The sequence below is a fragment of the Hakea prostrata genome, chromosome 11 (genome assembly GCF_041222555.1).
Source record: "Hakea prostrata isolate BN-2017 chromosome 11, UWA_Hpros_2, whole genome shotgun sequence".
Classification (NCBI taxonomy): domain Eukaryota; kingdom Viridiplantae; phylum Streptophyta; class Magnoliopsida; order Proteales; family Proteaceae; genus Hakea; species Hakea prostrata.
Genome location: NC_142610.1, coordinates 25,716,449 through 25,741,196, shown reverse-complemented (window position 1 = coordinate 25,741,196; position 24,748 = coordinate 25,716,449). Strand labels below are relative to the sequence as shown.

General features: G+C 36.4%; 3 protein-coding genes across 3 annotated transcripts; 1 reads left to right on the top strand and 2 right to left on the bottom strand.

Moving 5' to 3' along the window:
• The first annotated feature begins 5,691 nt into the window (after positions 1–5,691).
• Positions 5,692–11,960, top strand: LOC149001153 (beta-glucosidase 44-like). The gene is made up of 11 exons (XM_089139645.1): positions 5,692–6,009; positions 6,103–6,161; positions 8,601–8,676; positions 8,772–8,843; positions 9,027–9,114; positions 9,504–9,756; positions 9,861–9,976; positions 10,076–10,290; positions 10,406–10,437; positions 10,650–10,752; positions 11,000–11,960. The coding sequence occupies exons 1-11, from the start codon at positions 5,721–5,723 to the stop codon at positions 11,269–11,271; spliced, it is 1,575 nt and encodes a 524-aa protein (XP_088995771.1). The 5' UTR covers positions 5,692–5,720; the 3' UTR covers positions 11,272–11,960.
• A 2,111-nt stretch (positions 11,961–14,071) lies between these two features.
• LOC149001152 (heavy metal-associated isoprenylated plant protein 21-like) lies at positions 14,072–15,659 on the bottom strand. The gene is made up of 3 exons (XM_089140370.1): positions 15,506–15,659; positions 15,238–15,313; positions 14,072–14,719 (listed from the first exon to the last, which is right to left on the bottom strand). The coding sequence occupies exons 1-3, from the start codon at positions 15,587–15,589 to the stop codon at positions 14,424–14,426; spliced, it is 456 nt and encodes a 151-aa protein (XP_088996496.1). The 5' UTR covers positions 15,590–15,659; the 3' UTR covers positions 14,072–14,423.
• A 2,127-nt stretch (positions 15,660–17,786) lies between these two features.
• On the bottom strand, positions 17,787–24,599 carry LOC149001151 (5'-3' exonuclease family protein). Its single transcript, XM_089140967.1, has 12 exons — positions 24,384–24,599; positions 24,276–24,312; positions 24,007–24,181; positions 23,841–23,919; positions 22,241–22,285; positions 22,018–22,167; positions 21,778–21,895; positions 21,016–21,116; positions 19,620–19,717; positions 19,443–19,535; positions 18,662–18,885; positions 17,787–18,545 (listed from the first exon to the last, which is right to left on the bottom strand). The coding sequence occupies exons 1-12, from the start codon at positions 24,459–24,461 to the stop codon at positions 18,007–18,009; spliced, it is 1,737 nt and encodes a 578-aa protein (XP_088997093.1). The 5' UTR covers positions 24,462–24,599; the 3' UTR covers positions 17,787–18,006.
• Positions 24,600–24,748: the final 149 nt, after the last annotated feature.

Genomic DNA, 24,748 nt, shown 5'->3' with positions numbered 1-24,748 from the left:
TCTTCATTAAGATTTAACCGTTGCTTTTAAACCCTTATTAACCAGCTTATGTCAAAGTTTTCAATAAGTACATATTTCCCATATCGAACCAGTTAAGAAACCAAATGATAATAAAATACAATCAATAATAGTTCATTTTATGTGAAAATATTCCATACATATCCTTTTCACACCCACCTCTTAAATAGAATTTCAAAAACGAGAGAGAAACAATTGACCACCTTAATGGCTTGGAATGAAATTGACCCGAGAAATAGAAGAAAAGAAATTTCAAATAAACCGGGATTGAACCGGCCAACTGATCCACTTTATCGAATAAAGTGTCAAAGAGTAGTTTCTCTTTTGATAATGTCAATTTTGTCTTTCACGACTTCAACTTTATAGGGTCAAAGACCTTTTAGTAAATATTTATAGGGGAAGGCCAACCGTTGCGATTTGCATAGCTCATGAAAAGATGGAAGCTGGTCCATTGGTCCCCTTCAATTATTACTCATGCCTAACTTACTTCATTTGGAAAGTTAGCTGTGATAAATTAATTTAATGATAATATTATCACATGTTTTCTTTATTATCATTTCAACTATTCACCGCGAATCATCCTTCAAGATTAACTGTGATTTAGGCGAGTTTGGATCCTCTACTTCTTAGAGTAGATGTCTTTACTCCCTTCACGTTTCTTTACCAAACAATGTGGTAAGATTTGTCTCTAAATACTGATAAAATGAATCAGAGGTGGGACCCCAAGTATATGTCACGTGGGACCCATGCCCAATTATGTGGTGAAGATAAGAGTGCATAGATATCTACCCTAATGGGTAGGGACCTGAACTTGATTCAAGCTAGACTATTCTAGTATTCTTCATATATTTTAGAATCCCTAACTTCTTCCACACATAACATAGAAAATTTTACTAGGGTTTGGCATGGCTATCAGGCTATAGCCCTAATTCATAAAAGAACTACAGGGTTTTGAGTGTGTGTTGGGCCTCATCTCTGTTGGTGTGGGTTATCACTCGGGTTCAGCCTGGCCCAAAACTGGTTTCTGGGCTGGGTATGGGCTCAAATTTTGAGACAGTCTGGGCTTGAGTAGTATCTATAAAATGGGGAAATTTAACATTAACACTTTCTTTTTAGAATGTTACATTTTTTTTTTTGGGTGAACTTTTTACAATGTTACAGGGCTGATCTTAGAGTCTATATTCAAGTCCACCCACCCATGATACAGGGCTGATCTTAGCTTGTTACTATGGGGTGGGAACTAAATTATTAATATACGCCACCGAGTGGGTGCGAACCAGGACCTCCCCGTGGGTAGGCTAGGCTGATGCATCTGATCCGTGCTGCCTCTAGTGTTCAACATTGGATAGATGTCATGTAAATTCTATTAAATCTTAGCCGCACAAAAGTACATGTGCAAATTATACCATCATAAGTGAAATAAAGCGTTTTTTTCTTGATCCGAACCGACCATTCTTTTGTGTGACTAAGATATCATAGAATCCACGTGGCATTTGACTAACAGTGAACCCCACATGTGCCACCACATCAGACACACCAACTTAGCAAAATCAAACTTCCTTTTCTCAAGAATATCTACTAGGTATTTTCTTTTAATACAGATCCCCTCATCCTTTGGATTAGTGACGTGTACCACAAGCAAGCCATATATCGTCGGTTCAAATCCTCTACAATTCCCACCCCTTACAATTTCCTATAATTATGGCATATGTCAATCAATAATCCAACGTTTAGAATTAAAACCAATAAAAAACTGATTCTAATGAATTTCTAAAATCTCCTTCTTCTTAAGGCTTAATTTTTAAGGAGTTATTGGAACCAATTTATAAATTAGGTTCTTCTGAACATTTAATTATTAATGTCTCGTGTCAGAATCCTATATATGAATTACAGGAAATTGTAAAGGTTGTGAACCCATATATCCCCATCCAAAAAATCATGGAATGAAGAACGCATTGAATTATTGACTGTCACGTGTCAGAATATTACCGATCCTTGACTTACAGGAGTTATGCTCTCCAGTTGCCTAGGCTGTTTCGCAGGTTACATTTTCTTTCAGTTAATGGAAATTTCTTACCAATGAAGAAACGCATGCGTGAGTGGAGAGGATCTAGATTCGCTTTTCTTCCCCTCACATGATAGTGACGTGATATTCGCATGTCCTCCAATATTAGTTTGTCTCGTTAATGGCAATCCATGCCCACATATTCAAAAATAAATAAGGTGATGGCATGGCCCTCCATGGTGGTACATGCCATTATTTCTAAGGATCCCACCTTGATATTTAGGGTTAGCTTTCATATTCAAAGGGAATTTTTCCTGTTTTTTTTTAATCTCAAAAGGTACGAATTTATGCCCAAATCCAAGTCTTTCTCAGCCTACCCACGTGCCAATGTTTTTCGATTTTTACAAGATGCCAAACAACAAGGTGACCAACCTACAACATGTGTCTTTATGACATTTGACTAAATTTTCTAGACCAGTCAAGTTGTCACTTGTGTCCAAATTTTATCTTCTTTTTCTTTTTGTCTTTTTTTATTGGACATATAATGATATTCAGTAAATGCGTAGGACCATCTCAGTCGAGATTTTGATCCAACGGTTTATATTGTTTTGCATGACAATTCTGAGTTATGCAGGACTAAAGCAAAATTCAAAGTTCTGTGAATCATGCAGTGCTTTATATAAAATTTTCTACCTATTTTTCATGTAAAATTTTTACACCAATATATTATTGATCTTGCTTAACTCATGCATATTTTGTCTTATTTATAGTTTATTCTGAACTTAGGTATAAAGTTGCACTCTACAACTAGATGGTATTTTTATTTTTTTCAGTAATAATGTAGATTTTTATTTTTATGATGGACTTTTTTTTTTTTACCTTATATGACATTATAAAAAAATTCTATGAAGAACGAGAATAAGAAATGCCACAATGATTTTGATAATTTGTAACACCGACACTAAGTTCTCAACAAGCAATTTTTGGATTCGTTTTCGAGCAAAATCTTTTATACATCTCTTACACATTTGACTAATTTTGTCTCATTCTTTGTCCTTTGTTTTCTCTTGTAAACGAAATGTGGTATATTAATAATTTAAAGAATAAACATTTAAGAATAGTAATTTAAGATTTGGAATGGGCCAACAACCAACATATCCTAGGAAGGCATGGTTAAAATTTGTATGAAAACCCATGGCATGGCCCCCATTTAGATGAAATGTCGATATCAATAACAACATAGATTTAGAAAAGAAAAATAAAATCATTATAGACAAGGGTGGAGCTACTCTAGTTGGGGCATGGCCGCCTTTTCTTCCCTTTTTTTTTTTCAACCTATATAAAGAAAGCTTTCTAGCCTTCTTTTCATGTGTGAAATACTAACACTTAACCCTCTTTTCATGTCGTTTTATTTTTAGAACATGCAACTTCACATTCTGTCTTTTGTGTTATCTTATAAAAAAAAATTGATATACTAATACACATTTACTTCTAAGAATAGCAATTTAAGATTTTGGAATGTGCCAACAACAAACATATCCTAAAAAAGCATGGTTAAATCATTATGAAAGCCCATGGTCCCCATTTAGGTGAAATGTCAGTATCAATAATCATAGATTTAGAAAAGAAAAAGAAGACCAATATAGACAAGGTCACAAGGGTGGAGCTATTCTAGGGCCAAGGCCCCCTCTCCTCCCTTCAATTTTTTCTTTTTTGCAACTTGTTCATGTGTAAAATGTTAGAACATCTAGGGTTTACCCCAAAACCCTTATGAATCCATACAATAACTAAAATACGATAAAATATTTAGAGAGCATTAAATATATCTTACATCGTATGTTAAAAAAAAAAGATACCATTTTTTTTTCCAACTTGAGCGCACACCTCGATTACATTCTTAGGGAGGAGCTTTATCGTCCATAAGAGTTGAACCCATGACCTCTCCACTGAGAAGTATAGATCTTACCACTCTACCAACCCTGCATTGACAACACATCGTTTTTATTATTAGGTCTCTTGTGTTATTTCTTGGCTCTGCCCTTGATTATAGAAGAACATCTCTAAGTTATGAACAAATATATATTATTATTATTTTTAAAAATTGTACTAGATGGAAAAGAAAGTTGAATTTGCTTAGCTAAAGGACAAATGGAGCAAACACAATCTTTAGGAAAAAAAATATTAGGATCCAAATGTACAATATAACTAGAAACCTTTAAAGATGGATGGCCTAAACGAGAATGCCAAAGGTCTTTGGCGGGTAAAACAACAGCAACGACGGGATAATCCAACTCTAAATAATAAAGTCCATTGTACGCCTTGCCTAGCTCAATCCTCTCATTCATGCGTAGGTCATGTATCACACAATGATCATGATAGAAAGTTATGAAACAATGAAGTTGTTAGGTAAGTTGGGTAATAGATAATAAATTAAAACCAAATGAAAGAACATATAATACGTTCATGAGAGGTAAAGTAGGTATGGAGCTGCAATTCCCAATATGTGTGAAGGGAGCAAAACCACCATTTGGAAGGCGAATAGATTGGGTGTGTGGAACAAGACTATCCGAATGAAATAAAGATAAGTCGGAAACCATTTGAAGACTGACACCCGAATCAATAACCCATAGAGAAGATATTTTACCTACAGCATTTGCCAATGGTAGAATGTTACCATTCCAATAGAAATAGAAGTTTATGGTACTAATCGGTGGTGAAAGATGGTGCAACAGCTGAAGAGATCACAGTTGTCGCAAAAGAGTGAACCGTATGAGAATGATCCATTGAAGACGTAGTATTGATAGCCATTGAATAAGAGGTGGAAGACGAGGAAGAAGAAGACGTGGCTGATGAAGATGTAGAATCGTATGTTAGGCTGATACCATATTAAGAAACAATCTCAATGAAAAAAATAGTTGAATGATTTCATATGAGAGAACCTCAAATATATAGGCAGCATACATCCCCATGCTGTTAGGTAGCTATGAACAATAAAAGAAAGATATAAACATAGAAATGTTTGTATGTAAATATAATAAATGGAAATGTTTTTATGAAAATGATTTAATAGAGAAACCTAATCAAGCCAAAGCCAAATTAGGATATTGATGAAATGGAAGGATGAGATGGTATGGAAAGAATTCAAATGTAATGAATGATGAATGAAAGGAATTCAAATGAGAGGAATGATGAATGGAAAGAATTCAAATGAGAAGATGAAATGATATGAAAAGAATTCAAATGAAATGATGAAATGATATGGAAAGAATTCAAATTAGAGACAATTAGGAAAATGATTCCTTATAACGCCTAATAACCAACCCTGCATTGACAGCACATCGTTTTTATTATTAGGTCTCCCGTGTTATTTCTTGGCTCTGCACTTGATTATAGAAGAACATCTCTTAATTATTATTATTATTTTTTTTGGTTAGTTTTTGAAATATAAAATATCTTTTGTAATTTACAAGATCTTACCCGAAAGCGCCTAATTACAAAAGACAAGATGTGTCACGGGGGAGGGCTCGCATTTACGGCTTATTTCCATATCGTCCCTGCCACGTGTATGGATATCAGACACCTCAACCGAACGTGACGCTTTTTTCTTATTGTCTTCTTCTTCTTCTCCTTCTAATTAGTATAAATCACTCACACTCCACCTTCTGGAGTTCACTCCCTCCATCCATTATTTCTCTCTATGGCGTTGTCGGAGATGAGGAAGGCTCATCTGCCGTTCTTGTTCTTGTTCTTGTTAGTGAGTCTCTGCATGGTGATCATGACTCCTTCATCCTCTGCTTCTGATTCTTCTGAAGCAGAGCTAGATGCATTGCCGGAGAAGAAGGTTTTTAATACGGGAGGACTTTCCAGAAAGAGCTTCCCTAAAGGTTTCATCTTTGGAACTGCAACCTCGGCGTATCAGGTGGAAGGCATGGCTAGCAAAGACGGTAGAGGTCCTAGCATCTGGGACGCCTTCGTCAAAATTCCAGGTAGTTTATTTCTCTGCCATAGCTAGCTCTTCAATTTCTTCTATCTCTTCTGGATTTTAGCTCGGTTTTGTGATTGCTTTGTGAAATTTGCAGGAACAATCGCCAATAATGCTACTGCTGAGGTTGCGGTGGACCAGTATCATCGCTACAAGGTGACTTTCCCCCATTGCTGCTGCTGCTTCTTCTTCTTCTTCTTCTTCAAGAAAATAAAAATCTGTTCTTGCAGGAACAATCTTTGAATTATACGTAGAAATCGGAAGAGAAGGAAGGTAAGATTTTACACTGGCGTCACACTGGATAGGATAAAATGAAAAGATTCCGATATGAATAGCATGTCGGCTTCTTTGAAAGGGTAGTCCGGTTCTTCTACGGTTCTACCCTTCCCAAGTATCTGTAAGTGTGGAGATTCCGATCTGATGACTATCGCTCTGATTACGTGTACGGTATCTGATGCATTAGCGTGGATTTTTCATTTTTGGTCCTCTCGGTTGCAGTAGTGTCAGGATTTATGGCGACGTTTCGTGAATCTTTCGCGAAAACCGATGCCGTTGATGTCGGTGGAGACAGTGTGTGGGTCCCAGTCTTTTACGTTGTCTAATCTGGAGATCAGGTGTATCGTATCAGATCGGATCGGGCTGACATCTAATCCATTTTTTACCCAAAAAAAATAATAAAAAATGGTGCATCGATTTATTTTTGTGCACGTATGACATGTGTTTAAACATCATATAAAAGGGTTGAGGTACATTATAAGTCACATTAATTTTTTTTATTTAATCTTAATTATTTGATACTACTCACAGATGAATCTCAACTTTTTAATGTGATGTTAGAATACATGTCATACATTCACAAGAAAATAGATGATCAATTTTATCAGGAGGTTTCTTCATCACATAATGAGTGGAGCCCATCTCTAGATATTAATAAAATATTTAATGCTCTTGAGTTTTATATGGGATTTACTCATATTGTGTGGTAGAGAAGCGTCAAAGAGCATATATGTCTTTTAGATCACCTCCCAGTCAAGGAAACACATACTGCTCCTTCGATGCTTCTCCACTACATAATAGAGGTGAGACCTATGTCGAACCCACGAGTATGTTTGAATTATTCTTTCAATATTCAGACATGGGTCTCATTCCTATTGTGTAGTGAAAAAGCATCATAAGAGCAGCATGTGCTCCTTGATAGGGAGGTGATCCGGATCGTATCCTCTATGTTCTGATGTACACATGTTGCTCACTGATGTGGAAAGTCAGATGTGCATTGCACCATACTACCATAGTACATGGTTTGGGCCTAGGCAACACAAAGGCCCAACTCTTTCGTTTTGGTGAAAACATGGCCCAAGTCCACTTAGTTTAGTGATTGGCTTTGGTCTATATAGTTGGGTTTTATGCAAGTGGCCCCGTGGGCCTGGCTCTGGCCCTAAACATGGTTACGGTAAGCTTGGTTAGGATCTAAAAGTTGTGGGCTGAATCCTGTCTTCTTTGTCTTCTTTTTGGCCTAGCCTAGCAGTTGCATCTCATACACACCTCATAAAGTTGTTGTAAGTTGTTTCTTTTTTTCCTTTTTTTTGGGGGGTAGAAATTGGTTGAGCAAGTTTGGATCTTTTATCCATCAGGATAGGAGGAGTCTGGGTCACTTCTCCGTCAGGGAAGAGGTATGTGCTCCTCTCACACTTCTCTACCACATAATAGGGGGTAGAATCTACGTGGGACCTGTTATGGGGTGTCATCTGTAATTCATTTTGTTAGTATTCAGAGGAGGACCCCACCCCTATTATGTGGTGGAGAAGCATCAAGGGAGCACATACTTCTCCCCTAATGCGGATGTAATCCGTACATCTTCACCACACAATAGGGGTGGGGCCCATCTCTGAATGCTGACAAAATGAATATCTACCCCTTATGGTTCCTATCCCTATTTTGTGGTAGAAAAGTGTGAGGGGAGCACATATCTTTACCTTGATGGGTTGAGAATTCGGATTCAGCTTCTAAAATGCTTGTCCCAACCCTACCTTATTGGAGCCCTAGGTTCTATGCTAGAAAGGCCCTCTCTTTTCTTGAAGGTTTACCATGACTATTTCAGCTGTTAAGATATATTTTGGTTTGCTTGAAAAGAAAAGAAAAAATTGAAAACAGAATACATAGAAAGCCATGAACTAATTATTAGTTTCATTATTATTTTTGTCTTATTATGTTTTTCTTTTTTCTATCTATTTCTTGCCAATCAAATATATCTTAACGATATTTTGAAAGGTTAGGAAAATAGATAAAAGAAAAAGAAAAACATAATGAGGCAAAAGTATTAATGATATTAATGATTAGCTTTTGTGTTTCTTTTTATTCATTTTCAAAATAAATAAATAAATAAATAAATCATATTTTGCCTTCCAAACATAGCCTTAGTTCTTACCAGTCTGCCAACATGAATGTCTTGAACTGTTTGATCTTCGCCCAAGCCCACCATATATATTTTTTTCATCTCCCTTTTGTGCTCATCATAATATTAAGACTTGGGTATTGCCATATTTCATTCGATAAACTAAATTATTCAAAATGTAAATATTATGCTTATGATTGCAGGAGGATGTGAATATCATGAAACAGTTGAATTTTGATGCATATAGATTCTCAATTTCCTGGTCTAGGATTTTCCCAAGTATGGTTTTTTTTCTTGTTAATTTTATTTCTAAATTTTGTTTTCTCTTATGCAACATCCATCTAATGCTGTATCTTATTTTGTTCATTTTTCAGATGGAACCGGGAAGGTCAATTGGAAGGGAGTTGCTTATTACAATAAGCTGATTAACTACTTGCTTCTGAGAGGTAATTGCAGTTCTGTGTTTACCACTACTGCTGCCATTATGAAATAACTGTTCGCTTCTCAAACATCTTAGTTTGAATGATCAATCTTGTCTGTCTTATCAAATCCTTCCTGACCATCTATTTACATTCATTGATCAGAATTAATTTGTATCTGATACTTTGTGGTTTTGTGGTGTCATGTAGGCATTATACCATATGCAAATCTGTATCACTATGATCTTCCACTGGCACTTGAGCAGAAATACGGAGGACTATTGAACCGTCAAGTAGTGTAAGTACAAGACTGAATAATTGAGCGATGAACTGATTTTCTTACTTGACCGATATTAATAATGTTTTGCATTGCAACCATTGCTCATTTGATTAGTTTTTCAAACTTCATGTTTTGTGATTATGAAGAGTGGTCTGCATCATGTAAAGTTGACTCCACATTGTGGAAAGCTTGCATAGTATGTTTTCTGTGTTGGTTTTTACTGATGTAATGTAGGATGAGCTCATTCTTACGCACTACTAAATGAGCTTATCCTGACAGCACTGCTCACGAATTTGTGTTGGTTATTTGAGAAGTAATAGGATTTGAAGTTGAATCTGTTAATCGAACACTTGTGGTTCGTATCACCATTTGATTAAGCCTTTAATGGTTCTCTTCAAAACAAACAGGGAAGACTATGCCAATTTTGCAGAATTTTGTTTCAAGACATTTGGAGATAGAGTGAAGAATTGGATGACATTCAATGAGCCAAGGGTTGTAGCTGCACTTGGTTATGACAATGGGTTCTTTGCTCCAGCTAGGTGTTCCAAACCATTTGGAAACTGTACTGCTGGGAATTCAGCAACTGAACCTTATATTGCAGCACATAATCTGCTTTTGTCCCATGCAACTGCAGTTAAGAGATACCGTGAGAAGTATCAGGCAAGAATCAGCTTTTCTGCTTCCACATTTGGGATCCAAGTCATATATAAGTGTTCTATCGATGGCTTATAATTTCTTTTGGTGTCCTTTTTCATGAACTGCAGGCAGAACAGAAGGGGCGGATTGGAATTCTCCTGGATTTTGTTTGGTATGAACCTCTTAGTAGAGCTAAGGCTGACCAACTAGCAGCCCAAAGAGCTAGGGATTTTCATGTTGGATGGTAATTACATTAGCCTCATAATTAACATATGGTGCATTTGCCATCATTTACTAATAAGTTATTAGCCTTTGTGGCTTGGATGATGTCCTTGATTTGCAGGTTCCTTCATCCCATCGTATATGGTGAATATCCAAGAACAATGCAGAGTATCGTGGGAAATAGGCTTCCCAAATTCACAGAAGAAGAAGTTAAAATGGTGAAGGGTTCATCAGATTTTGTGGGTATTAACCAGTACACTAGTTACTACATGTATGATCCTCATCGGAGCAACTATATTCCAGGCTATCAGAACGACTGGCATTGTGGATTTGCTTGTAAGATTTCTCCCTCTCCATTGCAACAGAAAATATGATGCCCACAAGAATTCTGATGTTTCATTGTTTCTTAATCATTTATTTCTATCTTCTTTTTCTTTGCAATCTCTAACAGTTGCTCGCAAGGGAGTACTTATTGGACCGCAGGTATAAATAACATACCATACTTCTTTGGTTTATATTATCTCTACATTTGACACTACTGAACCAAGGTTTGAACTAGGATCCTCAGTTACTAAATGAAGTTGAGCTTCTATGATGGGTTCCTCACTCACCTCATTACATGGTTTAGAGTAGTTGATATGTAAATGATCTTTTGTTTCTGGTTTCATCAATTTGACAAGTTGAATATTTGGCAGGCGCATTCTTATTGGTTGTATGACGTACCATGGGGCATGTACAAGGCTTTGACTTACGTGAAAGAGCGTTATGGGAATCCTACTGTAATTCTATCAGAAAATGGTATGAGCAAGCTAAAATTCATAACTCAGTTGTTACTCATCATGACAACATGGCTTTCTTTCACAACTATTTTTCTTTTTGTTTGTCATCGCCTGTTCGTTACTGCTAGAATCTACATTCACAGCTAGACATCTCCTTGGTCTAAATGGATCTTGAGAATGCACTAGGAATGAGACTAAAATGATTTGGAGAGCTTTTTAGTTAATAAAATGAGGCCAGAATATAATTTTCTGGTGTCTGATGGCAGGCATGGACGACCCTGGTAATGTTACTCTTCCCAATGGATTGCATGACACCACAAGAATTAACTTCTACAAGAGCTATTTGATTCAACTAAAGAAGGCAATTGATGATGGAGCAAATGTTATTGGCTACTTTGCATGGTCATTGGTTGACAATTTTGAATGGAAATCAGGGTACACCTCAAGATTTGGCATTGTCTATGTTGACTACAAAGATCTCAAGAGGTATCCAAAAATGTCATCCCAATGGTTCAAGCAACTACTTATGAGGAATTGATGAGCATCTTTGTTATCTTTCATCTTACATAAATTAATAAATGAATAAGAAAGCATGGGCTTTCCTGTATCCTATCCTTCATCTCTAACAAACTGTAAGCTATGCAATTACTGGACAAAAAGGATTTACAGCAATTTGGAAAAGCAATTAGGAGATGCAGAGGAAAAAAGCAACCTCACTGCTAGTTAGAATTAATAACTACTGCTTGGTTTTTTTTCAGTGCCAACTTCACTGCAATTATTTCCAGTGGTATATCTTTTGTAGTTCCAGTTACACATGCTACCAAGCTTGTTCTTATCTTCCAGAACAAATTAAAATGCAACCATGTTCTAAAGGTGGTGAAGGATGGAAAATCATCTATGGATGCTGGAATCATTTATAGTTTTGTGACTATTGAGTATTCTGACATGACATGGCTATGGAGATTGTGAGCCAAAGATCTGACAAACCGACAAGGCTTTGCTAACCTCAAAAGTTTTTGCCTGCCTCAAATCATAAAGTTGTAAATAGTCATGAAGGAGAGAAAAAGATCTAACTGTATTGTAAAAAGTTGAAACTAATAAGCTACATTTCATTGCTCTACACTAAACAGAGAAAGGAGATTCCAGGCCTTGCTGTAGAATTTAGCCATTCAAGTGGGTTGCAGTTATTGAGTTTATTCTAATCCAAGGGTTTTTAGATAATCACATTGCTCCCCATGAATCACTTCTTTTTTCTTTCTACATTCGAAAGGACCTTGGTGCACATGTGGATGGATCTTTCACTTTATGCTTGTGCTATCAGATGGTCTAATTCAAAGTTTAGAAGATGAGAACACAGTGAAAAAGCTGATTTCTATATGCTAATTCTAAGCCTTTCTGTGGAGAATATGTGTGTCATTTCAATGAAATTAAAAGTTATAGAAGAAGCATGACTCTTTTTTTCTGTGATCTCTAGAGAGACAAAGCCACTGATCAGTAACCAATTCTAAAGGTTTAAATTTCTAATATTTCTTTAAATGTTCTTGTTATTTCTTTCTCAGAAGAGAAGAGATGAAAAGAAAACAGGCAGTAGAGTAATCTGTGACCAGGATAATTTGACTTGCAACTAACCAAAATTCTTGCTTATTTGTTATGTTGAAAGTCCAAGTTGATGAACAAATATCAATATCAAGCTACCTGGATTCACTAGCACAAATCAGATCAATGATCTGGTATTGCAACTTTAACAGCAAAGGCAGTAAATTAGCATATGATGACCCACAGAAAATGCTTATACCCTAAGATGATGCTAATTAGATTCTACTGTAGAAACATGCCAACCGTCATTTAAACACACATGACACGTTATTAAATGAAGTTTAATTGGGTCTTCCTTTCCAAAAAGTACCATAAAACAGATTCCTTCATGTTTTAAAGGAAGTTCTTCGTTTCACATTCTACATTGACTCAACCTGTTATATTCCCTATGTCTTATTTTGTGATCTTTTCCCCCAGAAAAAGCTCTTTTGTTTGGTCTGGCAAACGTAGACCCAGAAATATGGACGTATCCGGTAAGCTAGAACCCAGGCTTTCCCTATCCATGTAAAACACCTCCACCAAATAGGAAGGAAAATGAAAATCATGGATTCTGAGATGATTTTGCAGGTAGAGAGAAGAAATATGTATTGGGAACAGGAAAAGATAGTTACCCAGAAGAAAAACCCTGCAGATATCCATATTTATGCAAAAAGTCTCATCTGCAACCCTTATACTGATGCATTGGTTTCATTATCAAAATTCTCAAAATCTCTTTCTTTCCCAAGGTGGTGAAGAGAGCTGCTTCATCAGCCATGGTCTGGACTCTGGAGGACGAAGTGACAACAACAATCTACCCAAAAAAAAAAAGTGACAACAACAAGAACCCTTGTCTTCCACATTGTTATGTTGTAATCCGAATGATCCTGAACCCTCTACTTTTACCACAGATCTCCAGAATAGGGTTTTGATTGCCCCCAAAATATTTCTGTGTGAGCTATCTTCGGAGTCATATATCTTACGTAGATATCTCATCGATTTCATAACACGCCATCTTCATACAAGTGGCAAATACCCATTTCGTAAGGTATCCTCCATTCAAAGCCCACCAAATTGGTTTTCTCCCAACCTTGGAATAAAGGGTTTTATGATCAACATCCAGTTTTGGTCTAATTTCAGTCAAACACAGAGCCCGATCTGGGACCAATCATGATCAAATGATAAAAAAAATAACCGACTTAAGGGCAGGGGCTGCTGGTTTTCTTATTTCTTTTCTCTTAAGATTGGCACTCAAACTAATGGAAAACAGAGTTGGATTATAAGAATCTAAAGGTTGCTCTGTCGTCTTTGACAGGACAAAGGAGTTCTTTTCGTTTAAAATTAGCTGTTTGATTGGTGAGGTACAGTTAATTATTCCATTAAATCACTAAACCCTGTTAAAGGCAAATAAAGTCAATTCCTTTAGTGGAAGCTTCTCTTCTGGGAATCAAATGGAAATTTCAAAGCCAAACCTTATTATTCCCGGAATCATTTTCTCACATCAAGCTGATATGGACTCCCAGAAGCTTATCTCTCTCTTTATTCAAATAAAAAGGCTTCTCAATCCCCCTTATTTTTAGGAGAAGAAAGACCCCCCTGATAGTGTTAATGCTAACGTCGGCCTCTGTCACAAATAGTTAAACAACTTCCAATAAATGAAAAAGAAACTTTCTTCATGTCCTTTGTAACCCAGAAGAAATCCACCATGGATCCTTCTCATAGCTCCAAAGTTCAATAACCCTACAGTAAGATTATATTCCCACATACTCTTGCATGCAAATATATTCAGTTCCATCTCACTAAAGCTTATTATATTGATCACCATAAGTTGTGCCAACTTTAAAGGTAAACGCTACCATGGGCATCTCCCAGATGATCACTTCTAGGAATAAACATACTCATTATCTACTAATAACAAACTCAGATATTAGAAGTTTGGCATTCACTTTTCTGATCACAGTAGGGCCTAGTAAAGCTCTCAAAGACTCAAAAAGTAAAACATAGTGCCCTCTAAATACATAATTAAATTTGTCTTAGGCATATAAACTACTACAAATTAATTTGTAATGATAGTTAAATCACTTTCATTTCCAAAACCCAAAACCTTCTCCAATTGAATTACATAATTGAGCATGCATTTGGATTATCATCACTGAACAAGGAGGTGAACTTCTCATCAATTGCATTCGGGGCAGGAATCGCCTGAGCCGCATTCCGGACATATCCGGCCGGTGCCCTTTTGTCGTAGGCCTGAGAAACATATGGGTAACACACCAAGTTGTAAGGAACATAAGGCCAGAATTCAGCTTTCTTTCCAGTTCTTCTCTTAATTCTCCTCAATAATTTGTTTGGATCTATATACCCTGTAACTATAACCCGGCTCTGTTTTCGGTTTATCTCAACAGATTTCACACCTGATCAATCAAGAACCAATAAATAAAAATCAGTGACAATTGCATTCTAGGTAGTAGAAAGCCATTTGGTTTATGATATATGTTCATTTACATGGTAATGCAGTTTCATCTTTCTTATAAGAAAAAAAAAATAATAAAGGGTATTTATCCTAGTGTTCCTCCACTCAAACACCCCCCCCCCTTGCTCAGAAAATGGAAAAAACAAGTCAGAAAACAAAAGCATAGAGTCTATTTCTTCTTCTATTTTCAATCTTTTAAGCACAAACTTCACTGATAAAGAAGCGAAGAAGAAGAAGAAGAATGCATGGTAGGAAACAAGGGTCTGTGAAAGACAACGAAAACCCTCTTCAGAATCTGAAGTCCACATAGATTGAGTATCAACTCTTGGTTAGTAAACTGCATCTGTTTTCATACATGAATGCCGTTTGAATAAACTGAAAATATGAGATTTCGTCAATGTAGAAGCTAAACTACATTTAGCTTAAGAAGAAAAACAAGAGAAAGAAAGAGAACTAGACCTTTCATGGACCAAGCAGCATTTTTAACTCTTCTTTCACAGCCATCACAGTCCATTTTCACCTTGAGATCCACTGTCTAACAAAGAAACAAGAAGCATCTTTGGAACAGAAACCATGAAAGGAATAATAAAAAGGCAAGAAGAAAAAGGAGAGATTAGAAGAGATCTCCACTGTCTGACAAAGAAAGTTTTCTTTTCCTTCTTGCAAAGAGAGATGTTGAAATGAAAAATCCAACAAAGAAAGAGGGTTGGTTGGTGATAATGAATACCTGCATTGGTTTACGTTTGGCTCTCCTTCTTATGCTTATGCTGGTAACAGTGCATAAGTTAGACAGATAGTCAAGAGCTCCCATTTTCTTCTGTTTTGGTACTTCACAAAGACAAAGAGAGCAGCAAGCAAGGCAGAGAGAGAGAGAGAGAGAGAGAGAGAGATGTCAAGATTAGAGAAAGAGGAACAAAGATTTAGTATTTATAAGAAGGAAATAATGGGTATAGGTGGGAGTTGGGAGAAGTGAAGTACTCTGAACAAGTTTTTGGTTTAAAATAATATTTTTTTGAGGAATACCAAATCAGGCTACGCGTCCATGCAAGGAATCATGTCTAGCTTAATGGGCAGTTATTGTTATAAAGTGCTTTTATGTTCGCTTTTGATATATTTAATGCTGATGGTTTACTTAGAAGCGCTGTTCTTACGCTTCTTTCTTATAGTTTCTTCTTGTTATATTATAAAGTTTTTTTGAGAGAAGTCTTTTCCTTTCCTCCTCATGAAGGTGATGGTGAAAACGAGGAATCCAGAACTGAAGACTATAAGGCTCCCTTTGGTATCTAAGGAAAATGCTCTAGTGATTTAAGCTTTATTAGCATTGTTAAAACAGAGGTGAAGTTTTCTAGGATGAATTTTGAATTTGAAATTTTCCAATCATCTGATCTTCCAATCCACTCTTAGCATTAAATGATTTTAACTCCACTTACGTGACTACATTTAAATCCTTAATATGTGATTAATATAATATTACCATATACATAGATATTTCACTATTATGATTAATGTTCATCAACGCCTTCAATTTTTTTCTATTTTCAACATCTTAGGATAAGATTAAGTTCCCATTTCACACCATGAATGATCACTACTGATGAGGGCTTATCTTGAATTCATATGAGTAAAGAGTGAGGTATACTTCTATTAGAGGTGACAAGCAGTCTTCACAATTTTCTCAATTTCACACAAATTTTTGTTGGCTAGAATGTCCTTTATTGCAAACTAAGCAAGAGAGCGGCCGAGCAAAGCTCTAATAACTACTGTGAAGAAATAGGCCATTCAGTTGAATTTGTCACTGTGAATGCCTTTCTTTCTAGGTGTTCCTCGACATAGTTGGACCTCTTACGAATGTACCAAGCTGAAAAGCCCAATTATACTAAAACAAAGATAAATCTAATCATATAATCCAAGTAATCATGAGTTCAAATTCAAGTCTTGAGAAAGTCAATATGTGAAATTGTGATCAAATGATTATAAATTATAGCTCAAAAACACGGGTATGGTTGCATATGTTATGATTCTCCTTTAAGTTCTACATCCCACAATGATGAAAGCCTTGTGCATTAAATACGCTCTCAGGCTCCATTTTTTCTATATATAAGTCACTATCATTGTTGATCATTTTCAACCCTATTATGTATCTTCCTGATAGTTCCTATCGGCTGTAAAGTAGATAAAAGTTGAACTAAAGGGGATGCAAAAGGATTCCCAAGCTATCTCACTAGAAAATTCCTCCTTTAAGCTATTGTCATATAATCATCCCTTTTCATAAATATTTTCCTTGCTTTCGGTATCTACAGTAATATAATCAAAATCTACCAATCATATAGACCTCAAAGTGGGTTCTTTAGTTAGAAATTTGACCATTACAAAACAATGTTTGACTTTCAATCATTATAAGAAGAAGAATCTAAGAGCTAGTCTATAGAGTTGATCTCTTTCGCATCAAACCTTGAACTGGAAATTTCTCATATATAGGGGAATCCAAATATAAAGGCAACAAACATATTAAATTTCACAAGATGCACACCTCCTCTAGGGAGTAGCTTGGGTGAGATTGATGCTTTGAGGTCAATGGAGTGCAGCTTTATGTTAAAGTTGATCATTGTTAGGAAGACTAGGCTAGACAGTGAAACAGAGCCCAAGTCTTTGAAAACCATTAAGCCGTTCCTGAGTTCTGTCAGACAGCTTAAACCTGACCCAGACCAACTTGACCCTATGCATTGAAAAAACAAAGATACATCCTTGGCATCACATCTTGATCAAATACAACTTTGCTTCAAAATCAGAAAATGAAAGCCTTTGATGAGATATAGCCTTGGCTCAGTTCATCCTAGCTGAAGGCCTGGAATTTCAACCCTAACTATCTTCACCCTCAAGGTTGGAATATCCAACCAAACCCTATCCAAGGTTAGGGCAGATAAAGACCAATAAGGCCTAACTTGCACCCCTTGTTTAACAATTCAAAATTCTCAACCAATTGTTGAGAACTCTTGTTGAAGCTTGCCCAACAGTTAGAATTTCTGTTCACCACACGAAATGATAACTTTGAAATTTAAAAGCAGGCATCTAATTATCTTCACAATGCCAACAGACTTCTACAAGAAAAAATAATCTTATGGCAGAACTCAACCACCATTTAATGGATTGACATGTAAAGCTTTAATGAAGCTATATATAAAATCAATGTCAAAATTGATGTGAAATACCTAAAAAGGGAAAATATTACTACAATCGAGTAAAGAAATCAAGAATGCTACTAGTCCTATGTTCAGAACTCTTGCAACTAATCTTACTATTTAATTTCTTCTTATTTCCCTCTTTTCTCTTGTTAGTGGTAACCACACTGATAGGCTTAGACTTGACACTTTTTTGAGACTCTGGTGTGGCACTCATGTTATCCAACTCATCCAAATCTATTACATCTGAAACTTGTTCAGAGGCTGACTGTCTCTGCTCCAACTGCAAGTCAAGTTCTATTTTCTTGGATGGGATTGATGGGCTTTTGAGAAACTCTCTTATTTCTGTAATCTTATCTGATTCTTCAGCACCTATCACCTTTGAAGCTGGTTTAGTGGTGATTTGCATTTCTTCCAACTGAAAATAAGCAACTTTTCTTTTCTTGAAGGGGTTGTTGTCTGGAAATTCTATTTTTTCTACTATATCCTCATCCTTCTGCTGGAATTCCAAAGGGATGGTTAGTTTTTCAAGTGCAACAGCTTCCCTCAAGTAGTTCTTCTTATCCAAAGTCACCTTCTGCTCTGTATCTGTTAATGACACAAGGAAGAAAATATCGTAAATGTTGAATTGACCTCAAATATATACACACAGGCAAATGATATGACTCAAAGCAATGGTAAAGCTTCGCTACAAGAAAACTTGCCTGTATTCTTTTTTCCTGTTTTCTCACAAGAGGAAAACAAGGAGAAGCAGCTCTGCTGCGTAGTTACCACCAACTTGGTCTCAGCTCTTTGGACTGGATGAGAAGCTTGAGTTACAATTGGGTCCAGATAAATTTCAGCTTTCATTGAGTTGTCAAAGGCTTCCATGGTAATTGGGTCTAAGCGACCTTCAGCAATGGCAGTTGCTACTGATGATGGGATATCTCTTTAGGTTCAGTTATGATTAAGGACAATGCATTTTAAACATCACAAGGCTATATGAACTCCTAAAGAACTCAACAGCAGTATTGCAAGTCAAATATTTTAATGCAGATGTTCAATGCATGAAAACAAAAGCATTAGGGAAATAATAAGAAGTGACAAATGAGGGAAGAGAAAAAAAAAGTTGAATCAATGGCTTTAAGTTAATATAGTATTAGTTAAATTCCATGGCAAATGTAATGCAATTAACCATCCTCTTTCAGGAGGGATAAGGCTTAGTTGAGTTGATTTTCAACACATACTCTGGAAAGAATACCATCATAGTTCATGCGGAATGCCTCACGCATGTTCATTGGTCTCTCACAAAGTGGAAGGGGGATGTTACCCCATTCCATCTAAAGAATCCATGTGCTGATTTAAGCAGTAACACCTCTGAGTCGTAAAGAAAACAGGACTGCAAACCTGCTCCTTATAAACAGAGACCAGTGCACACCAATGAGATACAAAATAGTTCTTATTGGACCATTAAGACTTTATTGTGATTGAAGGAAGAAAGGATACGGTCCCAGGAAATCCATATTGCCATCTAGAGACTGCAAAAGCTTTTCAGGTAGAGGTTTCATGTGTTTTATTGTCTTGGTACCAGCATCAAATCTACATATAGATAGCAAGCAGTTAATTGCAGGTAAACAAAGGAGATAAGAAACTGAGTGATTAAATGAACAGACTTTAGCATACATTCGTGCATGCTGAAATACTGCAACAGCCTCTCTGAAAGACTTTGCATAATCTCCAGGGATTTGATTGTGTTTGTTAAACTTCATCACAGACAAAACCTGCAAAAATGCCATCCATAACCAATTGAATATTAACTCATAGAATGGTAGATTCATGTATAATATGGGACTGGACTGAATCCTTGATGCACACCTAGGTTGAACCAAGACTGATGAGTGAGGTTCATATGAGGTGCAAGAAAGTACTTAGATCATTAGTTTGATCTTAATAACACAGCAAGTTAATAGTTTGTCTGTAAGCACACGGCATACAAACTGTGCACAACTGCATAGAGATGGACCACAAAACAATAATTGAATTACGAAGGATTAAGATACTAGGCAGTTTAATTTCACTTTATGCTTGAAATTCATTTATTTTTTCAAATGTATGCAAGATTTAAGAATGTTGGGCAGCTGGCAGTATCAGAGTGTGGTGTACATGTTGACAACCTTTGGGCAGTCTCATTAAGTGGTGGTATTCCAGAGCGAGAAGGAAATGTTTAAGGGCCCATGGCAATGACAGTTACACTGGTCTGAGGTGACATATCAGTCTGTTGTTGGGAAGTCAAGTCATGCTTAAGGCAAATGAAACCAAAATGGCAAAATGACTCTCTGGGGCTTCTTAGATTTATTGGGGATTTGTAGGGCTCTTCTAGGTCAGCTTTCATATGTAGCTGACTTGTGCTGATCTGAATCTGGTCAAAGAAGAGATTTAGTTCAGTGGTCATGGGTCTAAGGATTCAAAGGCAATGCGATTAACCGGATGTGTGAAGTGGTCAACTGGCAGATGGAGTCTAAACTTCCCAGAGAAAAACCTCAATTCCAAAATCCCGCATCAGTCAGATGATCAAGGAGTCAACTGGATCAATCCGGATGAAGTGGCAATCAACCGGAATGTACTTATCTGTTGAAACAGAATGTACCTGGCTGGTGATGGTTCTGATACTATGCTGAATTAGCCAACCCAAAAGCTTAAGTTGTTAGGTGGATAGGCATAACCAGTGCGTGAAGATGTCTAGAGTCTACGTGTTCAATACAGGAATATTTCCAAGCATCCTGTGTGCTAAACTAGTTCCTCATGAATTATCATACAAATTTAAATGCAAATATAAGAGCGAACTTTTATGGATTAAACAATATTTCTCTTTTCCTAACAGTCTGCATTTATCCATCCCAAAAAAACATGTCTACATCATTTTTTCTTTCTCCAGGAAGAAACTTCATCATTGGGAACACTTCTATCTGTTAATTATTTTATCACACCAGTATAAACTAGAGTAAGCTTACTTGGTTCAAGTTTCTATACTTGGAAACCAATGAGTAGGTTCATATAATTTAAGCTAAAGTAAGCTTACCGAATCCAAGTTTCTATACTTGGAAACCAATGTGTAGGCTCGTTTAATCCCAATTCCAGGTACAGATGGAAGGAAATCACATCCAGCTAAGACACATAGTCCTGCAAAATAATGAGAAACTAAACAAGGTGAGTGTAATAGAAAACAATAATCAAAGCTTGGAGCAGTTAATTTGGCAAAAGGGGATGACTTAATGTCAGTATGTGGTAAAGAAATAGTGAAACACTATCCATCTGTATACTTATATGTGATTTTCCCATGAATTTATATATATATATATATATATATATATATATATATATATATATATATATATATATATATAAAATTAAAAATATTAAAATAAATAAATTAATTAATAAAAACCTCATCTCAGGAGAGAGAAGATTGAACATAAAAGTTTCAGTGCCAGAAAGTTAACAAATAGCTCACTTATGTTAGCCTTTACTCCCATTTTTGTTTTGAAAGTGATTGGAGAACTTGGCTCCTTGAATGGAGTACATCAGGTTGTAATTTGAAGTTTTAGTCAAATATGTATGAAAGACTCCAGAATCATTTCCATCATGCTATGACAATTAATAGATGATTGGCACCATATAGAGCCTTGGGCACTGTAGTGGAGTTGTAGAACAATGCATAAAAACCAAACTCCGGGAGTAGGGATAAAACATTGCTCAGCTGAAGGCAGGTAGGATAAATTGCCATAAATAGCAACTGATATGAACACAACAACAGAGGAACTAAATCTCAAAATGGTGTCACCTGTAAACAATTCTTTATTGAAATTTCGGAAGGAGGGGGTTACACCAGTGCCAGAATTAAAAACCTTATCCAGCACAATCTCTTCTCCACTGCCATACCGGTCCATCTTAAATATAATCTGTCCACAACAGATGCCAATCAAACAAGACCACAATAGTTAACTTCAATAGATGAAAGCAAGTCACCAAGATAGCAGTAAACCTCCATACGTCAATGTCAAAGTTTTGCAAGACTTCTTACAGCGGGGCAACCATAAGCCAGCAGATCACTATCTTCAGTTATCACAGCCTCAATTCCACCTTGTTCAGGTTCAAGGTTTGACAAATATGCCAATTGTGCATCAGCCTCGTATGGAGCTACTACAAATTCGATGCTTTCTGACCTCAGAATCTGAGAATTTGTCAGTATAATGAATTCCAAATAGCAGAAACAACGCAGGATCAATTATTGGCATAAATCAAACCTGGATCAATTGGTGTGCCATGCATGGAGTAATACTGACAGCTCTCTGTAAAGGGTAAACACATAAAGATGAACAACCAAAATACTGAATGTCATAAAGAAACAAGTAAAAATTGCATGAAACTACTTGGGAAGAAATATTGTCCATTAATTAGTCAATTCTCTAAAATAACAATGTCAACACAACAAGAAGACAACGGCTTTTAAGCTGAATCCCATATTTGTTTTTAATTTTATGACACTACATTATCCAACATGAAATTAACAATTCAATGCCAACAGAACCTGTTTGATATTGTAACAAGAACCCATGACTTTTTTTTTTTTATTACATTGCCCATTATGAAACTAAAAGCCCAATGTCAACAGAGCCTGTTTGATAATGGTAAAAAGAACCAATGGCTATACCAATAGCAAGCTAGTTAAACACTTAAAAAAGGCAAATTGAAGGATAAGAAGAGGGTGGTAGAGGCAGTGACAAGTATCTTGGTGAATTAAGACTTGTCAAAGGACTTTGGCCTAGAAAGAGCTAACTGTGAAAATATGGAAGTGGCTTTGTTGAGCTGTATAATCTAATATGGCTTGCATGGTCGGATTTGGAAGGTCACTGCTGCACCATGCAAGCCACCAAAATATATAGGACTTCAAAGCTAGAAATGAAATCGAAACTAGATTTAACAAAAGCATACTGCCTGAAAGATTTTCGTTCCAGATCATGGAAGGACTAGCCAATCATAAGCAGTTACAATGATATCTGTCAAACTTGTTATAATTATATAACACACCTTTCTACTACTTGAAAAGTATACTAACCATTCAGTCATGGTGTAGATGGGAGGAATAGTCCTTATTACATGACCTCAACAATGTAAATGAAACAAAACTGAGGTTCTGTATAGGAAGGCAATAAGAGGGAGTAACACCATACAAGAAGCAGCAGCAACAACCAATGCAGAACATCTCAATTAGAAGTTAAGGAGACAGAAGACAGTAAAACAAAGATAAATCCCACAAAATGATAGAGATGTCTACCAAAAAGAGTGGCATTAATCCAAGTGAAGAGCGAAAGTTTGAGGATCCAAAATTAGAGCCAACTGATGTGACATGTAAGTGGCATGTGTTCATAGGATAAATGAGGAGCAAGGATAAGACACCAAGGGAATGAGATGAAAAATGGCACATCAGGACTTGGGTTTGGGTGTTGAATCAGGAGACTTGTACTATTTTATCTTCTTTAGCTTATAGTAAAAGTGGGATCTCACTCCTTGGACTAGAACAATTTTGCAAACTACAGTGTGGCATTCTAACCATACCCTATATCTGTGTCACGATCCAATACCTAAGCTGACAAAGGTGTTTTGTTTTACTAATGCCAGACCCTATTACAGGTGTTGTCATATGCACCAGGCTCAATCTAAGACTACGTACATTATAAATCACCCCTACAAACCCTTAGCTCATCACCATCTTCTTGGCCTAGCCATTTATCTATTCAAGAAAAAATAATGGATAACATGATTACATGAACATAAATGGCGAAGGGAAAAAAACCATTATCTACAACAAAATTACCAGAAGGTGCAGAAGTTAAGACTTGTTACCTGGAACAACTCAATGGCAGCATCGATTTCACCTTGATCAAGTTTTTCCTTTGCCAAAGCAAGATTACCTTCTTTTCTCCTGAATCCATTGAAACAATGCAGATTTCAAATGTTTGAAATTTCGGGAAAATGAATTGGAAGTTAAATCAAAGATGAAAAAACTTGCCTGTGTCGTTCATTCTCAGTGGCTGACTTACATGGGATGTTCCCACCGTCAAAAACAACAATCGGTGTGACATTGTTGTGACGAAGCAGATTGATTCGATGCATAAAGTACTGCAAATAACGAGATTTCGAATTGCCCTGTGAATCAAGACACAGCTCCATGCTGCATGAATAAGCTGAAAATTTCCCCACTCGATTAAATTCATGAAAAGGAACAGAATAATCGATTACCAGAGAACAACCCAATAAAATTAAAATTTGTAAGACTACCTCCTTTGTAAAGCCATGAATAAGCATCAATGCCGACCTGTTAAGAATAGAACAGATAATCGATAAGAATGAACGCAAAAAAGGTTAAACATGATAAGGCAATCTTACACGTTTTCCGGCGTATTTCTTAATGTGAACGGGTTCGATAAAGGGTTTCATGAATCTGAGCAGACATGAAATACCCATGTGTTACGCCTCTGATCTTCCCTATTTAAGGGTTTTATGGGACTTTTCTTGGTGAATATCTAGAGCTGACGGAAGCTCCGCTGAGCTTGAAGTTTCGGCGGAGAAAATGGAGGTGAACAGGTCAACTGGTTGAGAGCTGAGCAGGACAGATGTCGCTATACCTTAAAATATATTATTGCATTTATAACCCATTGTATCGTTTTCCCGCGAAATATTTCGAATTTCATAGCTCGAAAGACGTTCCCGCGCGCTGGGCACAGTGAACCAAAAAAAAAAAAAAACTGCAA

Excerpts from the sequence above, each read along its gene's own strand:
- LOC149001153 (XM_089139645.1), top strand. The coding sequence starts at position 5,721 with ATGGCGTTGTCGGAGATGAGGAAGGCTCATCTGCCGTTCTTGTTCTTG. Across the intron at positions 8,844-9,026 it reads TAACTACTTGCTTCTGAGAG|GCATTATACCATATGCAAAT; the intron begins GTAATTGCAGTT and ends GGTGTCATGTAG. Across the intron at positions 9,977-10,075 it reads AGGGATTTTCATGTTGGATG|GTTCCTTCATCCCATCGTAT; the intron begins GTAATTACATTA and ends CTTGATTTGCAG.
- LOC149001152 (XM_089140370.1), bottom strand. The coding sequence starts at position 15,589 with ATGGGAGCTCTTGACTATCTGTCTAACTTATGCACTGTTACCAGCATA. Across the intron at positions 15,314-15,505 it reads CCAAACGTAAACCAATGCAG|ACAGTGGATCTCAAGGTGAA; the intron begins GTATTCATTATC and ends TTTCTTTGTTAG. Across the intron at positions 14,720-15,237 it reads TGCTGCTTGGTCCATGAAAG|GTGTGAAATCTGTTGAGATA; the intron begins GTCTAGTTCTCT and ends TTGATTGATCAG.
- LOC149001151 (XM_089140967.1), bottom strand. The coding sequence starts at position 24,461 with ATGGGTATTTCATGTCTGCTCAGATTCATGAAACCCTTTATCGAACCC. Across the intron at positions 22,286-23,840 it reads CTGCCATTGAGTTGTTCCAG|AGAGCTGTCAGTATTACTCC; the intron begins GTAACAAGTCTT and ends TACCCTTTACAG. Across the intron at positions 22,168-22,240 it reads TGGCACACCAATTGATCCAG|ATTCTGAGGTCAGAAAGCAT; the intron begins GTTTGATTTATG and ends ACAAATTCTCAG.